This window comes from Festucalex cinctus, chromosome 16, assembly GCF_051991245.1.
Source record: "Festucalex cinctus isolate MCC-2025b chromosome 16, RoL_Fcin_1.0, whole genome shotgun sequence".
NCBI lineage: Eukaryota > Metazoa > Chordata > Actinopteri > Syngnathiformes > Syngnathidae > Festucalex > Festucalex cinctus.
Window position 1 is genome coordinate 4,634,532 of NC_135426.1, and position 17,393 is coordinate 4,651,924.

The following is a 17,393-nucleotide window of genomic DNA, read 5'->3' on the forward strand; positions in this document are numbered from 1 at the left end:
CGCTTGATTCCACCTTTCTCTGTTGGATCCGAACACATAATATCATCTATAACTGTAACGCATTCAAGTCTGCGTGTCAATTCACACCAACTGCAGTGCGGTGCGGAACGGATGCGGCGATGCGGAAGGTTTCCGTAAGCGTTCCGTTTTTTTTCCGGACGCCGCATGCGGGTTTTCATGAAGTGGAAGAAATGACACGAGCCGGACAGGAAGTCGGGCGTCTCGCATCAAGGTAATCCGCTATATTTCAAAATAAACCCGTTTACGAACTTGTTTTTTTTTGGGAGGAAAGCTAGCTAACTACCTAGCATGACGCGAGTCGGACATTTAAAGCGATACAACACTTATTAATCATTTTCCAGTATTGGGTTAGGCATTGTGTACAAAAAATAAAAGTGCAAATATCTCTTTTTTTTTTTTTTAAGAGCTCAGAATTGTTCATTCGGTAGTCTTACCGATTCAACGTCTTGTCATCATTGCTCTTTTTTTTTTTTTTTTTTTTTGTGTGTATGTGTGCGTGCGTTTGCGTGTGTGCGTTTGCGTGCGTTTGCGTGCGTGCGCGTGCGTGCGTGCGTGTGCGTGCGTGCAAATACGTATAAATTTATACTCATTCATTCACCTAAAACCTTATAAATATCCCATTACCCTTCGCCTTAACCAGGTACTTCAGAATCTTGCCAGAGTCGTGAGGTTTAAATGGTCAGGAGACCAGAGAAAAGGTCAGAAAAAAAAGAAATAAAGAGAAAAGAAAGGTAAATCAAAGTGAAATCCAGCACCGACCAACCACTTCCTGCCTTCCCCATGATTACAAAATCAAAGTCTTACGCCAACCCCGGAAGCCTCTAAATTCCAGCAAATTTAGCGAGATCTCAAGAGACCAGAGGAAAAACTAAAGAGAGGAAGGAGGGAAGGATCGATAAGGCAGAGTGAGATCCATAGAAGCCAGTACATCCAATCCATCAAAGTGAAGTCCAGCACCAACAAGACCCCTCCTACGTGGTTACAAAACCAGAGTCTTATGCCAACCCCAGAAACCTCATACTTCTAATAAATTAAGATCTCAAGTGACCAGAGGAAAAACTAAAGAGAGGAAGGAGGGAAGGATAGATAAAGCAAAGTGAGAACCACAGACACCAGCACCAACTGATTCAAGGGGCTGTGGGAGGGAGAGGGTACTTCTGTTGAGTTTCAGTAGATGCTGGTGCGACGGATCTGGCATGCATAAGGACCACCACCAAAGAAAGAAGCTGTCAACCGCGGTCCAGCAAAGCGAGCACTCCCCCCCCCCCCCCCCCCCCCCCCGGAATCCCCAGGCCGCGGCAGCACCAAGGCCACCCCCAAGCCACCCGAGCGGACACCGGTCGGCGAGCCGACCCAGACACCCGGAACACCCCCGCCCCAGCCCCGGCCCACACCCCCGAGCCCAAGGCCGCAGAACGAGGCCCAGCGGGCCCCCACAGCGCCCCACCGGTCCCCAGCCCCCATCCCCCCACGACCCCCCCGCACCCCACCCAAACCCGCCATCCACCACGACCCAGGCCCCACCACCCCCGACCCCCAAACCCCCGAACACACCCCGACCCCCAGCACCCAACCCCCCACCCACCCATACCTCCACCCCCCCCCCAAACAAGCCGCCCCCCGAACCCCCCCCCCCCCCCCCCCCCCCCCGACGGCCGCCACCCCCCCCCCCCCCGCGAACCCGGCCCCCCGCGAGAACCCCCCCCCCGGAAACCGGCACCGGGCAGCAGCGCAGAGAGGGAAGATGTGCCCACCCCACCTCCAGCTGCGCGAGAGTAGCACAGCGGCGGGAGGGGGGAAGCAGAGGAGGAAGCACCAGGGGAGAAGGCGGAACACCAGAACACCGAGCCCGGTGGGGAGAGGCCCCGGTCGTCACGCCAGAGTATTAGTGACACCTAACCCTGTTACTGAGTCCGCCAGCTCGCCGACTGGCGAGCTCTACCCTTACACCGTGAATGTGGCCCCACCCAGTGTATATACAAGTGTGTGCGTGTGGTGCATTAAAATTGGGAGCAGGTGAGTCGGAGCAGAGGGAAAAAATTTCCCCTACTCCGACACACCCGTATCCCCCCCAAAAAAAAAGAATATGTATATGTGTGGTGCATTAAAAAAGGAAATCGAGGGACAAAGTGGTGGGGCAGGGACACAAATGGGGGGGACCACAGCGCTGCCAGGCACTGCAGTCTATCCCCCCTGATGGCTCCCCACCCCAACTCACCCCTCCCCTTGGACGTGAGGTGCATTAAAATTGGAGGGGAGTTGAAGGGTGAAGTTTCCACCCTTCCCCACCCCACCAAGAAATGTGTTGTGTGCCCTATGTGTATATTTACAAAGTGTATAGTGCAAGCTAGTGAAGTGAGTAAGAGGAGCGACCAGCGGGGCCTCACCCAACCCGGCGGGTGTAGGTGGCACGCCCGCCCCCCAGCACCCCCACCCCCACCCGCCCCCCACCTCATCCACCCGGCACCACAATGGGCGGACAGCCAGCGCAGCAGGGCTACCGGACAGCCCACCGGCCACCGGAGCCCGCCCGGGGCGCCAGGAGTTCTACCGGAGTGGGGCAGGCCCCAAACCCTCGCCCGGCCCCCGGAGCCCGACGCCCGGGCCGGGAGCCCCAGGCCCAGGGAGAAGGAGGGGGAGGGGCCGCAGGGCAGACAGGGAAGGGGGGGGGGGGGGGGGGGAAGCGGGGAGAAGACGACAAGAAGGCGAAAGGGCGGCTGCAGGGCAGGAGGGGGGGGGGGGGGGGGGAGGAGGGAGGGCGACAAGGGAAAAGGGACCGGGAGGCAGAGGAGGATGGGCGGGAGGAGGCGAGGAGGGAGAGGCGACGGGGGGGAGGAAGGGGGAGGGGAGAGGGAACCACGGGGCACACCGGAGGCCCACCCACCCCGAACCGCGCCGCCGGGCACGGAGCAGCGGACCGCGCCGGGACGGCACCGCCCCGGGCACCAGGGGAAGCACCCCAACACTGCACCCCACAGGGGGCCCAGGGAGCGGCCAAGACGCAACCGCCACCGAGCAGACAACGGGGGGGGGGCAGAACCACCCCCGCCCGACCACAGGGGACGGCGTCAAGAAAATTGACTAATTAGCATGCAGTAACACCAAGTGTTGATGCTTAGTGCCCACTAGAAATAGATCTTAAGGAGTTAATGAGTATAGTGTCGTATAGTGTGGTATGCTCGAGCCCACTAGCAGCAACTAGGTTCCTGACTATATAAAAATAAAAACAATCAGATACAAAATACCAAATACAGAAGCAGCGAAAACAGAAGTTGTAACGATGTGGTGGCTCTCGTTAACAGGCAGAATCTTGGCAGGATTAAGTTGCCAAATTGAGATTAAAATATTCTATGTACATAGACCATATTTGTTTAAATCTTGATACTTGATTTTTATTTAAGGCAGAGATTTTTTCCATTGAGATATAATTTATTAGTAAGTTTAACCAGTGGTCGATATTTAGAGATTGTTTATTTTTCCAATTGACAAGGATTATTTTTTTAGCAATAGTAAGGGCTATAAATATAGATTGAGATTGTTTACATGGTAGCTCAGTTATTGTTAAGTCACCTAGTAAACACAATCTTGGAGATAAAGGAAGCCTACAGTTTAATATATCAGCGAGCTTTTCCAAGATTTTAGTCCAGAAATGCAGCACTGGAGTACATGACCATAAAGCATGAAGATAAGTATCGGCAGTGTTTTGTGAGCACTGGAGACAAATGTCGGAGTCAGAGAGTCCCATTTTTTTCCATCATATATTGTGTAATATATGTTCTATGAAGTATCTTATATTGGATAAGTTGCAAATTTGTCTGTTTGGTCATTTTAAATACATTTTCACAGATTTGGGTCCAAAAGTCTGGTTCCGGAACTATAGACAAGTCTTTTCCCCATTTTAAAGTCGGTAAATACGTTTTATTTGTGTATAAAAATAACTTATATATTTTTGATATTTTCTTTATTGTTGTTGGAGAAAGCTTTATAATATCTTTAGCTAAGACAGGCAGTTGGAGCGTATCCTGAAGTGTTGGGATTTGTTTCTTAACCATATTTTTAACTTGCAGATAATGTAAGAAATTTCCCTTTTTTATTTCATATTTCTGGACCAAGTTTGTATACGATATAAACTTATTATCTGAGAAAAGATGATGAAGGTGTGTAATTCCTTTCTGCTCCCATAGGCTTAAATGGAACGACTGATTATTAAGTTGAAAGTCGGGGTTATGCCAAATGGGAGAGAGCCCACAGGGCGCCAATTGGGAGTTTGTAGTTTCTGCGAATATCTCTGGCATTCCCTGAATTTTACTTTGAACCAATGAAGTATCAGAATTCGATCGTACAGTGTGGGACGGCATTATCCTGGTCATGTGATCGTGATGACGTACCCCGTGTGTAACCAGAAGCCGTCTTGGTTCATTTCAATGGGAATTTGCTGAAGTAATGAGCGAGAAAAAGACGTCTTGGATCCCAAATACTGTGCCAATTCTGTTTAGAGTAAAATCCTCAACATGTCGGGTTTCATGTCATTCCATTTTGGCTGCTCCTAATGTGGGTTAAAGCGTGCTTAGCGCACAACATGTAGCTTCGCCTAGCAGAGTACAAGTCACCGGGATGTTTAACGTCCATTTCGACTTAGCCGTCAGCTGGATCTGCCAGTTTCATCCGGCTTTTGGTTGGAAACAAATCTTTGGCGTGTCCTCCGTGGCGGTACTGCTTTTGAAGAGGTGCTTCTTTGCTGTGAAGCATAATTCCACCTTTGATATCCGCCGTGGGACACTATCATTCCTCGTGAGTCTCTTTGCTGTCATTCATGCGATGTGTATTAAACGCACGCGATACGTCACGATGATCACGTGACTGTCCAAAATGCCCGATACAGTACTTAATGCAAAAATATTTATAAAAAGTGCTATAAAATCATAATTGTTCAACATAAATTGGCAATTTTTTTCAGGGAAGAGTTGAAATGAACCATTTCACAGAATAGCTGGTTAGTTTTTCACATGTCATTTAAGACAAAAAAATGAACTCAGACTAAATTAACAATGACAAAAATAACACTGAACACAAAAACGTACTTACCAATGGTAGAAGAACCACGGTCCAAAAAGCGTATCGATGTGACAACAGGCAAGCGTGGCTGTTGTTTACAAATCGGACTCTCTATACGCGGTTACAAGGTGCACCTGATTATAAGGCGCACTGTCGGTTTTTGAGAAAATTCAAGGCTTTTTGGTGCGGAAAATATGGTAATTTGATCCATTCAGGCTGTGAGTCCGCATGTTTATGTATTTGGTGTTCCATCGTGTTGACAGTATGCGTCTGACTTACAGGTCGAGTTCTCCCCGTCTCTCCGAGAGTTGGGTCAGATCTTGGACATCCTGCCTCAGCTCATCAGCACCATCTCCAAATTCAAGCGGCTGCCCGAGCTTCTCTCCTGCGAACACTCCCACCAGAATCCCATACACGTCAACATCGGTTTGGGGCAACTTGTTTGTCTGCTTTTCACCTTTTCCAAGCAAGTCTTGTTCTTCTGGCGAACTGCCTTTTGAATTGTCTCCTTTTTCTTGATTCTGTAGCGAACGATGAGGAAATCAAAGGCATCCAGGCTGCCGTTGGTGCAGGGATGGCAGCCACAGCCAGCCATCTAAGGGAATATTTAACAATCTGGGACAAATACAGGGACATTTGGGAGACCAACAAGGATTCCTACATCAAACGTTACCAAAAGCTCAACCAACCAGTCGCCTCTTTTGATGCAGATATACACAGGTACTGCCCGCATGAGGAGTGTGATGATATATCGAATATCACGATCAATCGTGACACTTTGTCTCTCAATAGATTATCGATACACCTACACAAGTATGGCAATATTTGTAGTTAATATACAGCCACTATAACGGCTCCATTGGTCATTACTTATTGAGCAATTACTTGGCGGGCCACTAGGGGGAGTGCCTCATAAGAGTGGCAAGCAAATGAACGCAAGTCTTCAGGCAAAGAAGACTCATTAGCCTACTTTGACTTTTTGTGTAAAACATTTATCTACCGAGCAAGTGACTCACTTTTGCATACATTTCTATGAAAAATGTGTGCTATATCTTCAATTTTAACATTCTAAAATATATTGTATGTTTTGACTTTTTGAAGCACACATTTTCTGAGGAATATTAATATTGATTTAATTGGATTTAATATTTAAGTTATTTTATATTTATTTACTTTGGCAATGTTGCACAAAAAATTGTAACACTATAGGGTTTTTCACCGCCGGAACTTTTGGAGAACTTTTCAGTTTACCTTGGTAAAATTCAGTTTGCGCGTTTTTCCACCAACAACAATCACCAGGGTAATTAAATTCCCCAGCGGGCATCCAAGTACTATCTCAGCAGCAGGGTCTTGGTTGAGCCAGGTAGGAACTTTGAGGGGGGGGGGGGGGGGGGGGGGGGGGGCTGCAATGGCCTCGGCTGATTGGTCAAATTTGGGGGCGTTGTTTTTACATCGGCTGGACTCAATCAAACTCATTTGAATTAATTACCGAAAACTCTGAGACGCTGTGGAAACAATTCTAAATTCCCTGCAGAACTTTTACAACCAAGAACTCCCTTTACCCAGAACTCAAAGTTCCTGGGCTTGTTGGTGGAAAAGCAGCTTTTGTCTCCCAATAGATTATCGATATGTCTATGCAAGTATCGCAATGACTTATTGAGCAATTACTTGACAGGCCACTAGGGGGAGGGCGTCATTAGAGTGGCGTGGTCTTCAGGCGAAGAAGATTCTTCTTCTTCTTCTTCTTCTTCTTCTTCTTCTTCTTCTTCTTCTTCTTCTTCTTCTTATTATTATTATTATTATTATTATTATTATTATTATTATTATTTATTTATTTATTTATTTTTTAAGATATATATATATATATATATATATATATATATATATATATATATATATATATATATATATATATATATATATATATATATATATATATATATATATATATATATATATATATATTTATAAAACTCCGGTCTCCTCCCACATTCCAAAGACATGCATGGCAGGTTAACTGGGTGCTCCGAATTGTCCCTAGGTGTGCTTGTGAGTGTGGATGGTTGTTCGTCTCTGTGTGCCCTGCGATTGGCTGGCAACCAGTCCAGGGTGTCCCCCGCATACTGCCCAGAGCCAGCTGAGATAGGCGCCAGCACCCCCTGCGACCCTTGCGACCCTTGTGAGGAATAAGCGGTCAAGAAAATGGATGGATGGATGGATGGATATATATATATATATATATATATATATATATATATATATATATATATGTAGTGATGGGAACATAATTCACCCACGGAACGTTGGGACGAAGGGGGAGTTCCGGGTGGGAGGAGTTGGTTTGGATGAAAGGATGAAAGGATAAAAGGAAGAAATGTTAGTTGGCCTGTGAGCGTCGCGCAGGGTGATGAGTTGTTAAACACTGAGAAGCTGATGTCAATAAAACGCCAGTCTTTGGTTCCGGGCTTCAACACTCCGCCTCCGACTCCTGTCACTACTCGCTACATTGGTGACCCCAACATCCGCCTCGTTGATGTTTCCGAGGCTGATAATTTGATGGAATTGAGCGACATGGCGAACTCCGCTGGTCTCAAGTTACCGGAGTTTTGGGAGTCGGCCGCGGCGATGTGGTTTGTACAAGCTGAAAATCAGTTTGCCATCTGGGGAATTACGGACGATTCCACGTGCTACTACCACGTCGTGTCCGCACTCAGGAGCTCCACGGCGGCCAGAGGCGTGAGTTTTATCACGTCACACCAAGGCGCCTTTGGAGACTTTTGTTGTCCCTGCGAGGAAGTTTGACCATGTCAACGTCGACATGGTAGGTCCGCTTCCTCCTTCCCAGGGCTTCACCTACCTCCTGATGATGGTGGACAGGACGACCCGCTGGCCGGAGGCCGTTCCCCTCACCTCCATATCGATCAGTGACGTGGCCCGGGCGTTTATCGCGACCTGGGTCGCTCGGTTTGGACCGCCGGTGGACCTCTCGTCCGACAGGGGTGCGCAGTTCACGTCAGATGTTTGGAACTCTGTTGCTGAAAGCCTCGGGGTCAAGCTACACCGCACCTCCGCTTATCACCCTCAGGCTCACGGGCTTTCCCAACGGTTCCATCGTTTGATGAAGGCCGCTTTGCGCTCTGGACTTTCTGACGGTAATTGGGTCGACAAGCTACCCTGGATCATGCTGGGCCTTCGTACTGCACCTAAGGAGGACCTGCAGTGTTCGTCGGCTGAGTTGGTCTATGGACAGGTGCTAAGAGTGCCAGGAGATTTCATTCCGGACGCCTCGACGCCTTGGCCCGCACCCAGGCCTGGACCGCCAGTGGATGCTGCTGGTGCGTTCCAGCCCGTTCCCACGTCGCAGCATGGCACCCCTGTGGCCCGGGTACCCTCCAACCTGCATTCGGCCGAGTTTGTTTTCATCCGACACGATGCACACCATGGTCCCTTGCGTCCCCCCTACCACGGGCCATTTAGGGTCCTGCAGCATGGTGCAAAGACTATGGTCGTGGATGTTGGGGGCCGTTCCGAAACTGTTTCTGTTGACAGGCTCAAGCCGGCTCATGTTGACCTGGCCGGACCCTTGGACTTGCCCCGTTCCCCCCGCCGCGGCCGCCCCCCTGGGCTGCGCCTGGTGGACCGTGCGAGGTCCCTTCCAGTTGTTCCTGCATCCCCTCCAGTTGGTGCGCGGGACTGTTCTGATGTTTCTGCTGTGCCCCTCCCGCCCGCGCTCCCTGGGTACTTTACCCGCAGGGGTCGGGCAGTTTTGCCGCCCCGTCATCCGGAGTTTGATTATGGGGGAATTCTGGGGGGGCTTGTGTAGTGATGGGAACATAATTCACCCACGGAACGTTGGGACGAAGGGGGAGTTCCGAGTGGGAGGAGTTGGTTAGGATGAAAGGATGAAAGGATGAAAGGATAAAAGGAAGAAATGTTAGTTGGCCTGTAAGCCTCTCGCAGGGTGATAAGTTGCTGTTCAGCACTGAGAAGCTGATGTCAATAAAACGCCAGTCTTTGGCTCCGGGCTTCAACACTCTTTATACAATATATTTATATGATATTTATATTTTATTATGAATTATTATTTCTATCCATCCATTTTCTTGACCGCTTATTCCTCACAAGGGTCGCGGGGGGTGCTAGAGCTTATCTCAGCTGGCTTTGGGCAGTTGGCAGGGTACACCCTGGACTGGTTGCCAGCCAATCGCAGTGAATTATTATTTTTATTTATTATTTATTTATGTATTTATTTATTCATCATTTATTTATTTACTTTATTTTAATTTGTTTATTATTATTATTGCTATTATTATTATTATTATTATTTTATGATTAGTTTTATCAGCAAGCGATTAACAAAATGGACGGATGCATTAGTTTTATAATAGAAGATTATGGATTTATGACCTGACCAAAATACGGATAATCGCGGCATCGTCATTTCGTGAGATAATCGTTGTCAGCCTTGTATGGCATATCGTATCGTGAGGTACCCACCGGTTCCCACCCCTAGCCTCCATATTCACATTTCATGCATCTCTAATTTTGGTCCAAAAGCATGAAAAAAAAAAAGAGCACAATGAACCGTACTCAGGTACACAGAAATCGAAACAAGCATCCAGCAGGAAGAGACGGTGACAAACTTCCAATTCATCGTGCTGGACTGCTCGCCGCTCAAGACGTCGCTGGTGCAGCATTGCAGCCAGTGGCAGACCAAGTTCATGCAGCTCCTGGTGCGCATCGCTGCCAACGCCCTCAAGGAGATGCACGCCTCCATGAATCGCAACGCCAAGAGGTGAGCTCATCAACGCAGAGGAAAATGGAAAGATTTGGGTGACCTTTTGATTGGATGTTTTTTTTTTTTTTTTTTTTTTTTTTTTTTTTCTTTCTTTCGAGGTTGAGTGAACCAAACACGACTCTGGTGCAGCTGAGTGAGAGCCTGGGCCTCCTGGAGTCTTTCCAGAACAATTTGACCAAGACAGAGGCTGACATTGTCCTCATCTATGAACAGTTTGCCGTTCTGGACAAATACGGTTTCCCTCTGGATCAGACTGTAAGCAACTATGGGATGGAGCCATCATGCTCTAACACAGGTGGTTCTTAACCCGGGTTCGGCAAAGGTCGAGACGCACACCCAACCAGGTTTTTTTTACTTCACTAAAACTAACGAAAAAACTCAAACTATAATTCAAAGAACAATTTCCTTAACGAAATAGAATAAAAATGCTTTTTAAAAAACGAAAACTAAATGAAACTACGTTTTATGTTTACCAAACTAACTAAAGCTGACTAGAATTATTAGGGACGTAATATATATATATATACTGTATATGTGTATATATATATATATATATATATATATATATATATATATATATATATATATATATATATATATATATATATATATGTGTGTATATATATATTGGATATCGTACAATACGATATCACGATATGAAGGTCATGATACGATAATTGTCACAATATTTTTGGGATTTTGGCGATACAATTGAGACTGACTTAAGAAATGCTAAATGGATTTATATCGCGCAAGTAACTCACCGACAGAAACGACTGAAACTAACTATAACTAAGCATTTATTAAATAACTAAAACTAATAAAAACTAACAGATCCACCCTGAAAACTAATTAAGACTCTATTTTAGAAAACAAAACTCAAAACTAGCTAAAATGAAAAATTCCAAAACGATAATAACCCTGCATCCGACTCGTATGATTGGTCACGATACATCCCGCTTGGCCATCATTAGCTGCAGGTGATCACGCTACATTGCTTGGCCTAACTGTGCTGCATAGAATTTGGTGCGCTCAGTGTTCAACTTTTGACTGTTGTGATGGTACGTCGTGTGATTTCTTTATTATTGTAACCCAATATCATACTAACTATGATATTGTTCAGACGACTATGTGCAATATGAATTCACGTATATAAAACAAGGTTGAGAACCACTGCTCTAGCTAACTGGTTGCCAAGAAATCAAACGGGTTCACCGTTGTTAACCTAGATAGTCATTTTATTAGGTCCAGACGCAAAATTCTCCTCTTTTTTTGTTTTGTTTTGTTTTTTTTCTCCACTTCAGGTTCAGGACCTACGCGGATCACTGACCACCAAGTGGGATTGGTTCCAGCAGGTTCTTGTCGACAACGACGTCATTCTGCAAGGGCAGAAGCAGAATTTCAAGAGCAACTTGCTCAGCTCCTCGGACGAACTCACTGAGAGGATCCACGCCGCTGTGCAGGAGTTCAACACCACAGGTCCCGCACAATATTTGTTACAGCTCCGATTCTGTGTCTGTGTGTGTGTCTTTGTCTTTGCTACATTGTGGGGTCCATACGCGCGGTATGCGTGTCTGTGTATTATCGTGGTGACTTCTCATTGACATAATACCTTTCCCTAACCTCAACCATCCAAAAAGATTGCCTAGTCCCATTTCCTTACCCTAACCTCAACCACAACCCAATTCAAACCAAAATTCTAAAACCAAGTCTTGACCCTCAAAAAGGGGTCTGGACTTGTGAGGGACCACGAAAATGTCCCCACAATTTCAAGTCGGTCCCCACAATGGTAGTTAAACATGGAAGAACGTGTGTGTGTGTGTGTGTGTGTGTGTGTGAAAGATTTGGACGTTTTCTTTCCTCATACATGAAGCCAACAGCGTGTGCTCCTTTGCATGTCTAGGTCCATTTACCCCTGCTATTGGTATCACCGATGCCTTGAAGATGACAGCAGACCACCACAAACATCTTGATGTTCTAAAAGAGGAGGAGAACTTCATTCTGAATGGCTTGAGCTTCTTCAAGATAGAGCAGGAACCTTCCAAAACCATCCAAGCCCTGGAGAAGGTCAGACATCAAAAACATATCATTCTCAGTCGAACAAGGTGCTAAATTTGGACTCTGTGTGGCCGCAGGATATGGACTTCTTGCAGCAGGTCTGGGAGGTCACGAAGGAGTGGGACACCAACTGGAACGAATGGAAGGGTGGTCAGTTTGCGACACTGCGGACTGAGAATATGGAGACCATAGCACAGGATATCTATAAAATCCTCCACAAACTCCAGAGACAACTCAAGGTCAGAGCTCACGGAATGGCTGCAGGTTTAATCTTTTGACTTGACGGGATTGTTGCTTTACAGGATAAGAACTGGGACATTGTGGATGTCTCAAAAAAAAGGGTTGACCAATTTCGGAGAATCATTCCCCTTATTGCCGACATGAGGAACCCCGCCATGAGAGACAGGTAAAGTACCGCTCGGTCAAGTTGTCCATCTGGAATCAAAATCTCCAAAGAATGAGAAGAAAGAGTGCTTCCAGGCACTGGGCGCAGATCTGCAATGAGGTGCAGAGCTCCTTTGACCACATGAGTAACGATTTCAACCTGGAGAAGATTATCTCCCTGGGTTTCGACAAGTATGCGGACAAGATCTCGGAGATCTCTGGAGCCGCCAGCAAGGAACTCTCCATAGAACAGGTCCCTCTTACGAAACTGAATCGAGGTGGGGGAAGATTCGCCTCTGGCTAGAAGATCAACACTTCTTGATGTATTTTCTCTTCAAGGGTCTGGAAGAGATTGTCAAGACGTGGAATGAAATGATCCTGGATATTATACCTTACAAAGACAAAGGCCACTTTCGTCTCAGGTGAGGCCAAGAACAACAAATATCTGTGATACCTGACTGACCAAAAAAAAATATCCGGCAGGGGCACAGAGGATGTTTTCCAGGCCTTGGAAGACAACCAAGTGACCTTGTCCACCATGAAAGCATCTCGATTTGTCAAAGCTTTTGACAAGGAGGTGGACACGTGGGAACGTCAGCTTTCCCAAGTTATGGAAATCATCGAAATGGTGCTCACGGTGCAGCGACAGTGGCTCTATCTCGAGGTATCAAATTGAGTGACTTCTGCCTGGATGCCTTTCACACCATTTTCCCGTTCTTTCCTCTCCTCCAGAATATTTTCCAAGGAAAGGACATCAGGGAGCAGCTACCACAAGAGTGCAAAGAATTTGAAGAAATCAGTTCCAGTTGGAAGATCATCATGACTCGCTTCAATGAGAACAACAACGCCCTGAAAGCAACACACCATCCTGGTATTTTTAAAAAGTGTTTCATTGGATATATTGTTTTGAGTTTTAAACTGCAAAATTGCCTTTTTTTTCATTTTTAATCTTCGCCTGTAATTCATCAGGCTTGCAGGAAATATTATCCAGCATGAATGCCAAGCTGGAGGAGATCCAGAAGGCCCTGGACATGTATCTGGAGACCAAGAGGCAGATATTCCCGCGATTTTACTTCCTTTCTAACGATGACGTTCTGGAGATTCTGGGCCAGTCACAGAACCCTGAGGCCATGCAGCCGCATCTCAAGAAATGTTTTGACAACATAAAGAGCCTGCGCACCGAGAAGGCAAGTCACTTTGCGCATTCAAGGTGAGATGATAACATAGCGGCTGTTTTTTTTTTTTTTTTGAATCATGCAGATGGCCAGAAGGTTGGACGCCACTGCCATGTACTCCTCGGACGGAGAACTTGTGGAATTTATTAAGGCGGTGCCACTGGACAAGCCTGTGGAGGTGCAGTAGTTGTGAGCAGAACAACTCAACAGCAAATATAAAAAAAAAAAAAAAAGATGTATTACCTTCCTGTATTCTGTCTAGATTTGGCTGTGCGACATTGAAAAAGCCATGCGCAGCACTCTCAAGAATTCCTTACATGACTGCATGGTTGCGCTCAAGAAGATGAAAAACCAGAGGGACAAGTGGTCCAAGGACTGGCCGGGACAGGTACACGACCTCCGCTTGACAATTTAACTCATTCACTCGCCGCCATTGGCCCGCGGAATATTGTGTTCTATTGCTCTAAAAACATGGAACCTACCAAAAGAAAGATTAAAGTCTCTTCTTTCATCAGGAAGAAAACGTATGTTTCTATCTGTTACCGTTTTGCAGCAATTAGCATTAGAATTAGTGCTGTCAAACGATTAAAATTTTTTATCTGATTAATCACACTTTTTAATTTTGATTAATCACGATTAATCAGCTAAATGACTTGCGTAATATAATATAAAATACTGTAATATTTTGACATTAATGCATTTTATTATCTGAATGTCATTTGCAAATATTGATTAAATGCATGTCGGCAATTGCATGCATGCATGTATTGCTCAAAACATAACAGCATCATATCAATTGGGTGCAATTCAGCAATTATATTGCAAACAACGTGCTTAATACTGACGAAAACTTGGTAACAGCATCATATCAACTGGGTGCAATTCAGCAATTATTAATTAATTAAATGCAAATTACTTTTGTTTTATCTAAAGTCCCGTCTGGGTGTTTTTTTTTAAAGCGAAATTTACCACCGAGCACACCAACTGGAGTCACCCCGCTCATCTTGGAACAACAGGCGTAGGAAATTCCGTGCATTGACCTAATCACTGACCTGCGCAGCCTTCAAGGTAACCATCCGCGGTTACGTTCAAGGCTCAAGTGCGGTCCAACAAAATAGTGCGATTAATCTGCGTTAATACGTGATTAATGCGACAATTTTCTGTGATTAATTAATCTATTAACGCTTTAACTTTGACAGCCCTAATTAGAATATAGCGAAGTTTCATCATTATTCACAAATCTGCTTAGAATTGTTTTCATCATGGCCCTGGTTGATCTCTTATATTCTGTTGCCTCCTGCTGTCCGTTTTTGGAATAACTAATATTTCTTCAACCGTTCTCTTCAGTTCAGAAGCTGCATCAAAGCCTTCTGTATGCTCTAGCATAAAAAAAACACAACATAAAAACCGTATAACTATGTCTTTGGGACACTTAATACATTTAAAATAGAACGTATTTATACATTTTTGGGAGCAAGTTAATGAGTTAATCAGTTAATGAGAATGATCACTTCACCTTCAAATTAGACAAATTGTCTTGTATTTTTAGATGCTCATTACAGCCAGCCAGATCCAGTGGACGACTGATGTCACCCAGTCGCTCATTAACTGCAAGGAGACAGAAGACAAAGGCCCCCTTAAAACCATGATGAAGAAACAGGTGTTGTTTGTGTGCCGCCTTCTTTCTAATCGGCCTTAAATGACTACTGTACGAGCGGCTTGTTCACAAATGCAGGTAAGCCTGGATCAACCTTCAAGGTTGACCCTCTTTTTTTTTTTTTTTCCCCTCCCAGGTATCGCTGCTTCGGCGGTATTCCGATATGATCCGTAGTAACCTGGCCAAGGTGCTGCGTCTGAAGATCGTTGCCCTGGTCACAGTGGAGGTTCACGCACGAGATGTCATCGCCAAACTTGCCAAGGCGGGCTGCAACGATGTCAACGCATTTGAGTGGCTGTGCCAGTTGAGACTCTACTGGGAGAAGGTACTGTACATTCTGTGCTCTTATTATGGAAGACCGAAAAAAATCCACTAACCATGAAAGTTGCTTGTAGGATTTGAACAACTGCATCATCCGACAGACCAACACGCATTTCAAGTATGGATACGAGTATTTAGGGAACTCCGGACGCCTTGTCATCACTCCACTTACAGACAGGTAACCATCTCGTGTTTTTAAACAGATCCTCGAAAACGGATAATTAAGCAACCCTCATGTTCTGCAGGTGTTACATGACCTTGACTACTGCGCTCCACCTGCATCGAGGCGGCTCTCCCAAAGGGCCCGCTGGCACTGGGAAGACGGAGACCACAAAAGACTTGGGCAAAAGTTTAGGGATGTACGTGATCGTCATCAATTGCTCCGAAGGACTCGACTACAAGTCCATGGGCCGCATGTTCTCTGGCCTAGCACAGGTAGGAACACTGCAGGAGAGCGGGATGTTGCGTTGAATGCGCTCTCAACTCAAATAACCAAATTCTTGCCCACCCAACCAGACGGGAGCATGGGGCTGCTTCGACGAGTTCAACCGCATCAACATCGAGGTGTTGTCCGTGGTGGCCCAACAGATCCTCTCCATCCTGTCCGCCCTCTCCGCGCTGCAAACCCGGTTCCAGTTTGAGGAACACAACATCGCCCTGGTGGCATCGTGCGGAATCTTCATCACGATGAATCCTGGTTGGTCAACGAGGGACAAAGTTGCTCTCCTGAAAATGGACTGTTTACACATTTCGACTCTTCCTCTTTGTTTTTTGTTTTTTTTCCCTTAGGTTATGCTGGTCGTTCAGAGCTTCCAGATAACCTCAAGTCCATGTTCCGACCTATCTCCATGGTGGTGCCAGACTCTACTCTAATTGCTGAGATCATACTGTTTGGAGAGGGCTTTAATGACTGCAAGGTACCGGAATGGAAATAAACACACAAATCCACAACTCCATATAATTTGTGATATGCCATGCTTGCCCATAAATGGCTGCAGGTGATCCCGCTACATTGCTTGGCCCATCTGTGCTGCACACAGACTTTGGTGCGCTCAATATAGTCGACTTTTGACTGTTGTGATGGTACATTGTGTGATTTAAGCATGAATATGTGCAATATGAATTCACATTTGTAACGTAATATATGGTGTTCCACAGGGTTCAATTCTGGGGCCTCTTATATTTTCAATGTATCTTCTGCTCCTGGGCTCCATCGTAGTGATGGGAGTCAGCATTTTAAGTGCATGATTGGCAATGCCAAGTTGAGCAATTCTAGATATAGATATCGATCAAAACTAAAGGAATACTTCAGATGGGAAATACAAGGTGAAGAGAATAAGATGTGATTAAAAGGCGCATAGGAAACTGGTGGGGTTTGGTACCTCCAACAAGGTTAAGAACCACTGCACTAATCGTTAATCATAATGTATATAACATCTGAACCGCTTCTGACTTTTTTGCTTGTAGCTACTGGCTAAGAAGGTGTTCACCTTATACTCCCTGGCCATGCAGCAGCTGTCCAAACAGGACCACTATGACTTTGGCCTCCGCGCGCTCACCTCCTTGCTCCGCTATGCCGGCAAGAAGCGACGCGTTTGCCCCAACGTCCCTGGCGAAGAGGTGACACTTTTAGACTTTGTCATGGAGGAGGTTTAATAAAATGTGATTCCTGTTTTCCGTCCATTCCTAATGTGTACCATTTTTGTCCTCAGGTCCTGCTCATGGCCATGAAAGATATGAATATTGCTAAGCTAACATCAGCTGACCTGCCGCTGTTTACTGGTATCATCCAGGACTTGTTCCCTGATGTGGAGACGCCCGTTATAGACTATGGCAAGGTAGGCTGAGCTTCATTCATTTACAGTTTTGTTCCAAATACCAATTTAGTTTTTTTTTTTTTTTCATGCTGCCGTTTCTCTTTCAG

At 45.9% G+C, this 17,393-nt stretch overlaps 1 protein-coding gene across 4 annotated transcripts in view; it reads left to right on the plus strand.

Moving 5' to 3' along the window:
- Positions 1–17,393, plus strand: part of dnah2 (dynein, axonemal, heavy chain 2) — a 113,205-nt gene that overhangs the window by 35,869 nt on the left and 59,943 nt on the right. For all 4 annotated transcript variants that reach the window (XM_077501474.1, XM_077501475.1, XM_077501476.1 and 1 more), the window contains 23 exons: positions 5,358–5,502; positions 5,604–5,796; positions 9,671–9,871; positions 9,973–10,129; positions 11,179–11,353; positions 11,778–11,941; positions 12,010–12,171; positions 12,235–12,338; positions 12,413–12,569; positions 12,656–12,738; positions 12,800–12,980; positions 13,049–13,187; positions 13,286–13,503; positions 13,577–13,669; positions 13,754–13,879; positions 15,041–15,151; positions 15,285–15,473; positions 15,544–15,647; positions 15,715–15,904; positions 15,986–16,166; positions 16,259–16,386; positions 16,937–17,089; positions 17,182–17,307. In XM_077501474.1, coding sequence (XP_077357600.1) covers positions 5,358–5,502; positions 5,604–5,796; positions 9,671–9,871; positions 9,973–10,129; positions 11,179–11,353; positions 11,778–11,941; positions 12,010–12,171; positions 12,235–12,338; positions 12,413–12,569; positions 12,656–12,738; positions 12,800–12,980; positions 13,049–13,187; positions 13,286–13,503; positions 13,577–13,669; positions 13,754–13,879; positions 15,041–15,151; positions 15,285–15,473; positions 15,544–15,647; positions 15,715–15,904; positions 15,986–16,166; positions 16,259–16,386; positions 16,937–17,089; positions 17,182–17,307 — 3,480 coding nt within the window. The remainder of the gene's footprint in view (positions 1–5,357; positions 5,503–5,603; positions 5,797–9,670; positions 9,872–9,972; positions 10,130–11,178; positions 11,354–11,777; positions 11,942–12,009; positions 12,172–12,234; positions 12,339–12,412; positions 12,570–12,655; positions 12,739–12,799; positions 12,981–13,048; positions 13,188–13,285; positions 13,504–13,576; positions 13,670–13,753; positions 13,880–15,040; positions 15,152–15,284; positions 15,474–15,543; positions 15,648–15,714; positions 15,905–15,985; positions 16,167–16,258; positions 16,387–16,936; positions 17,090–17,181; positions 17,308–17,393) is intronic.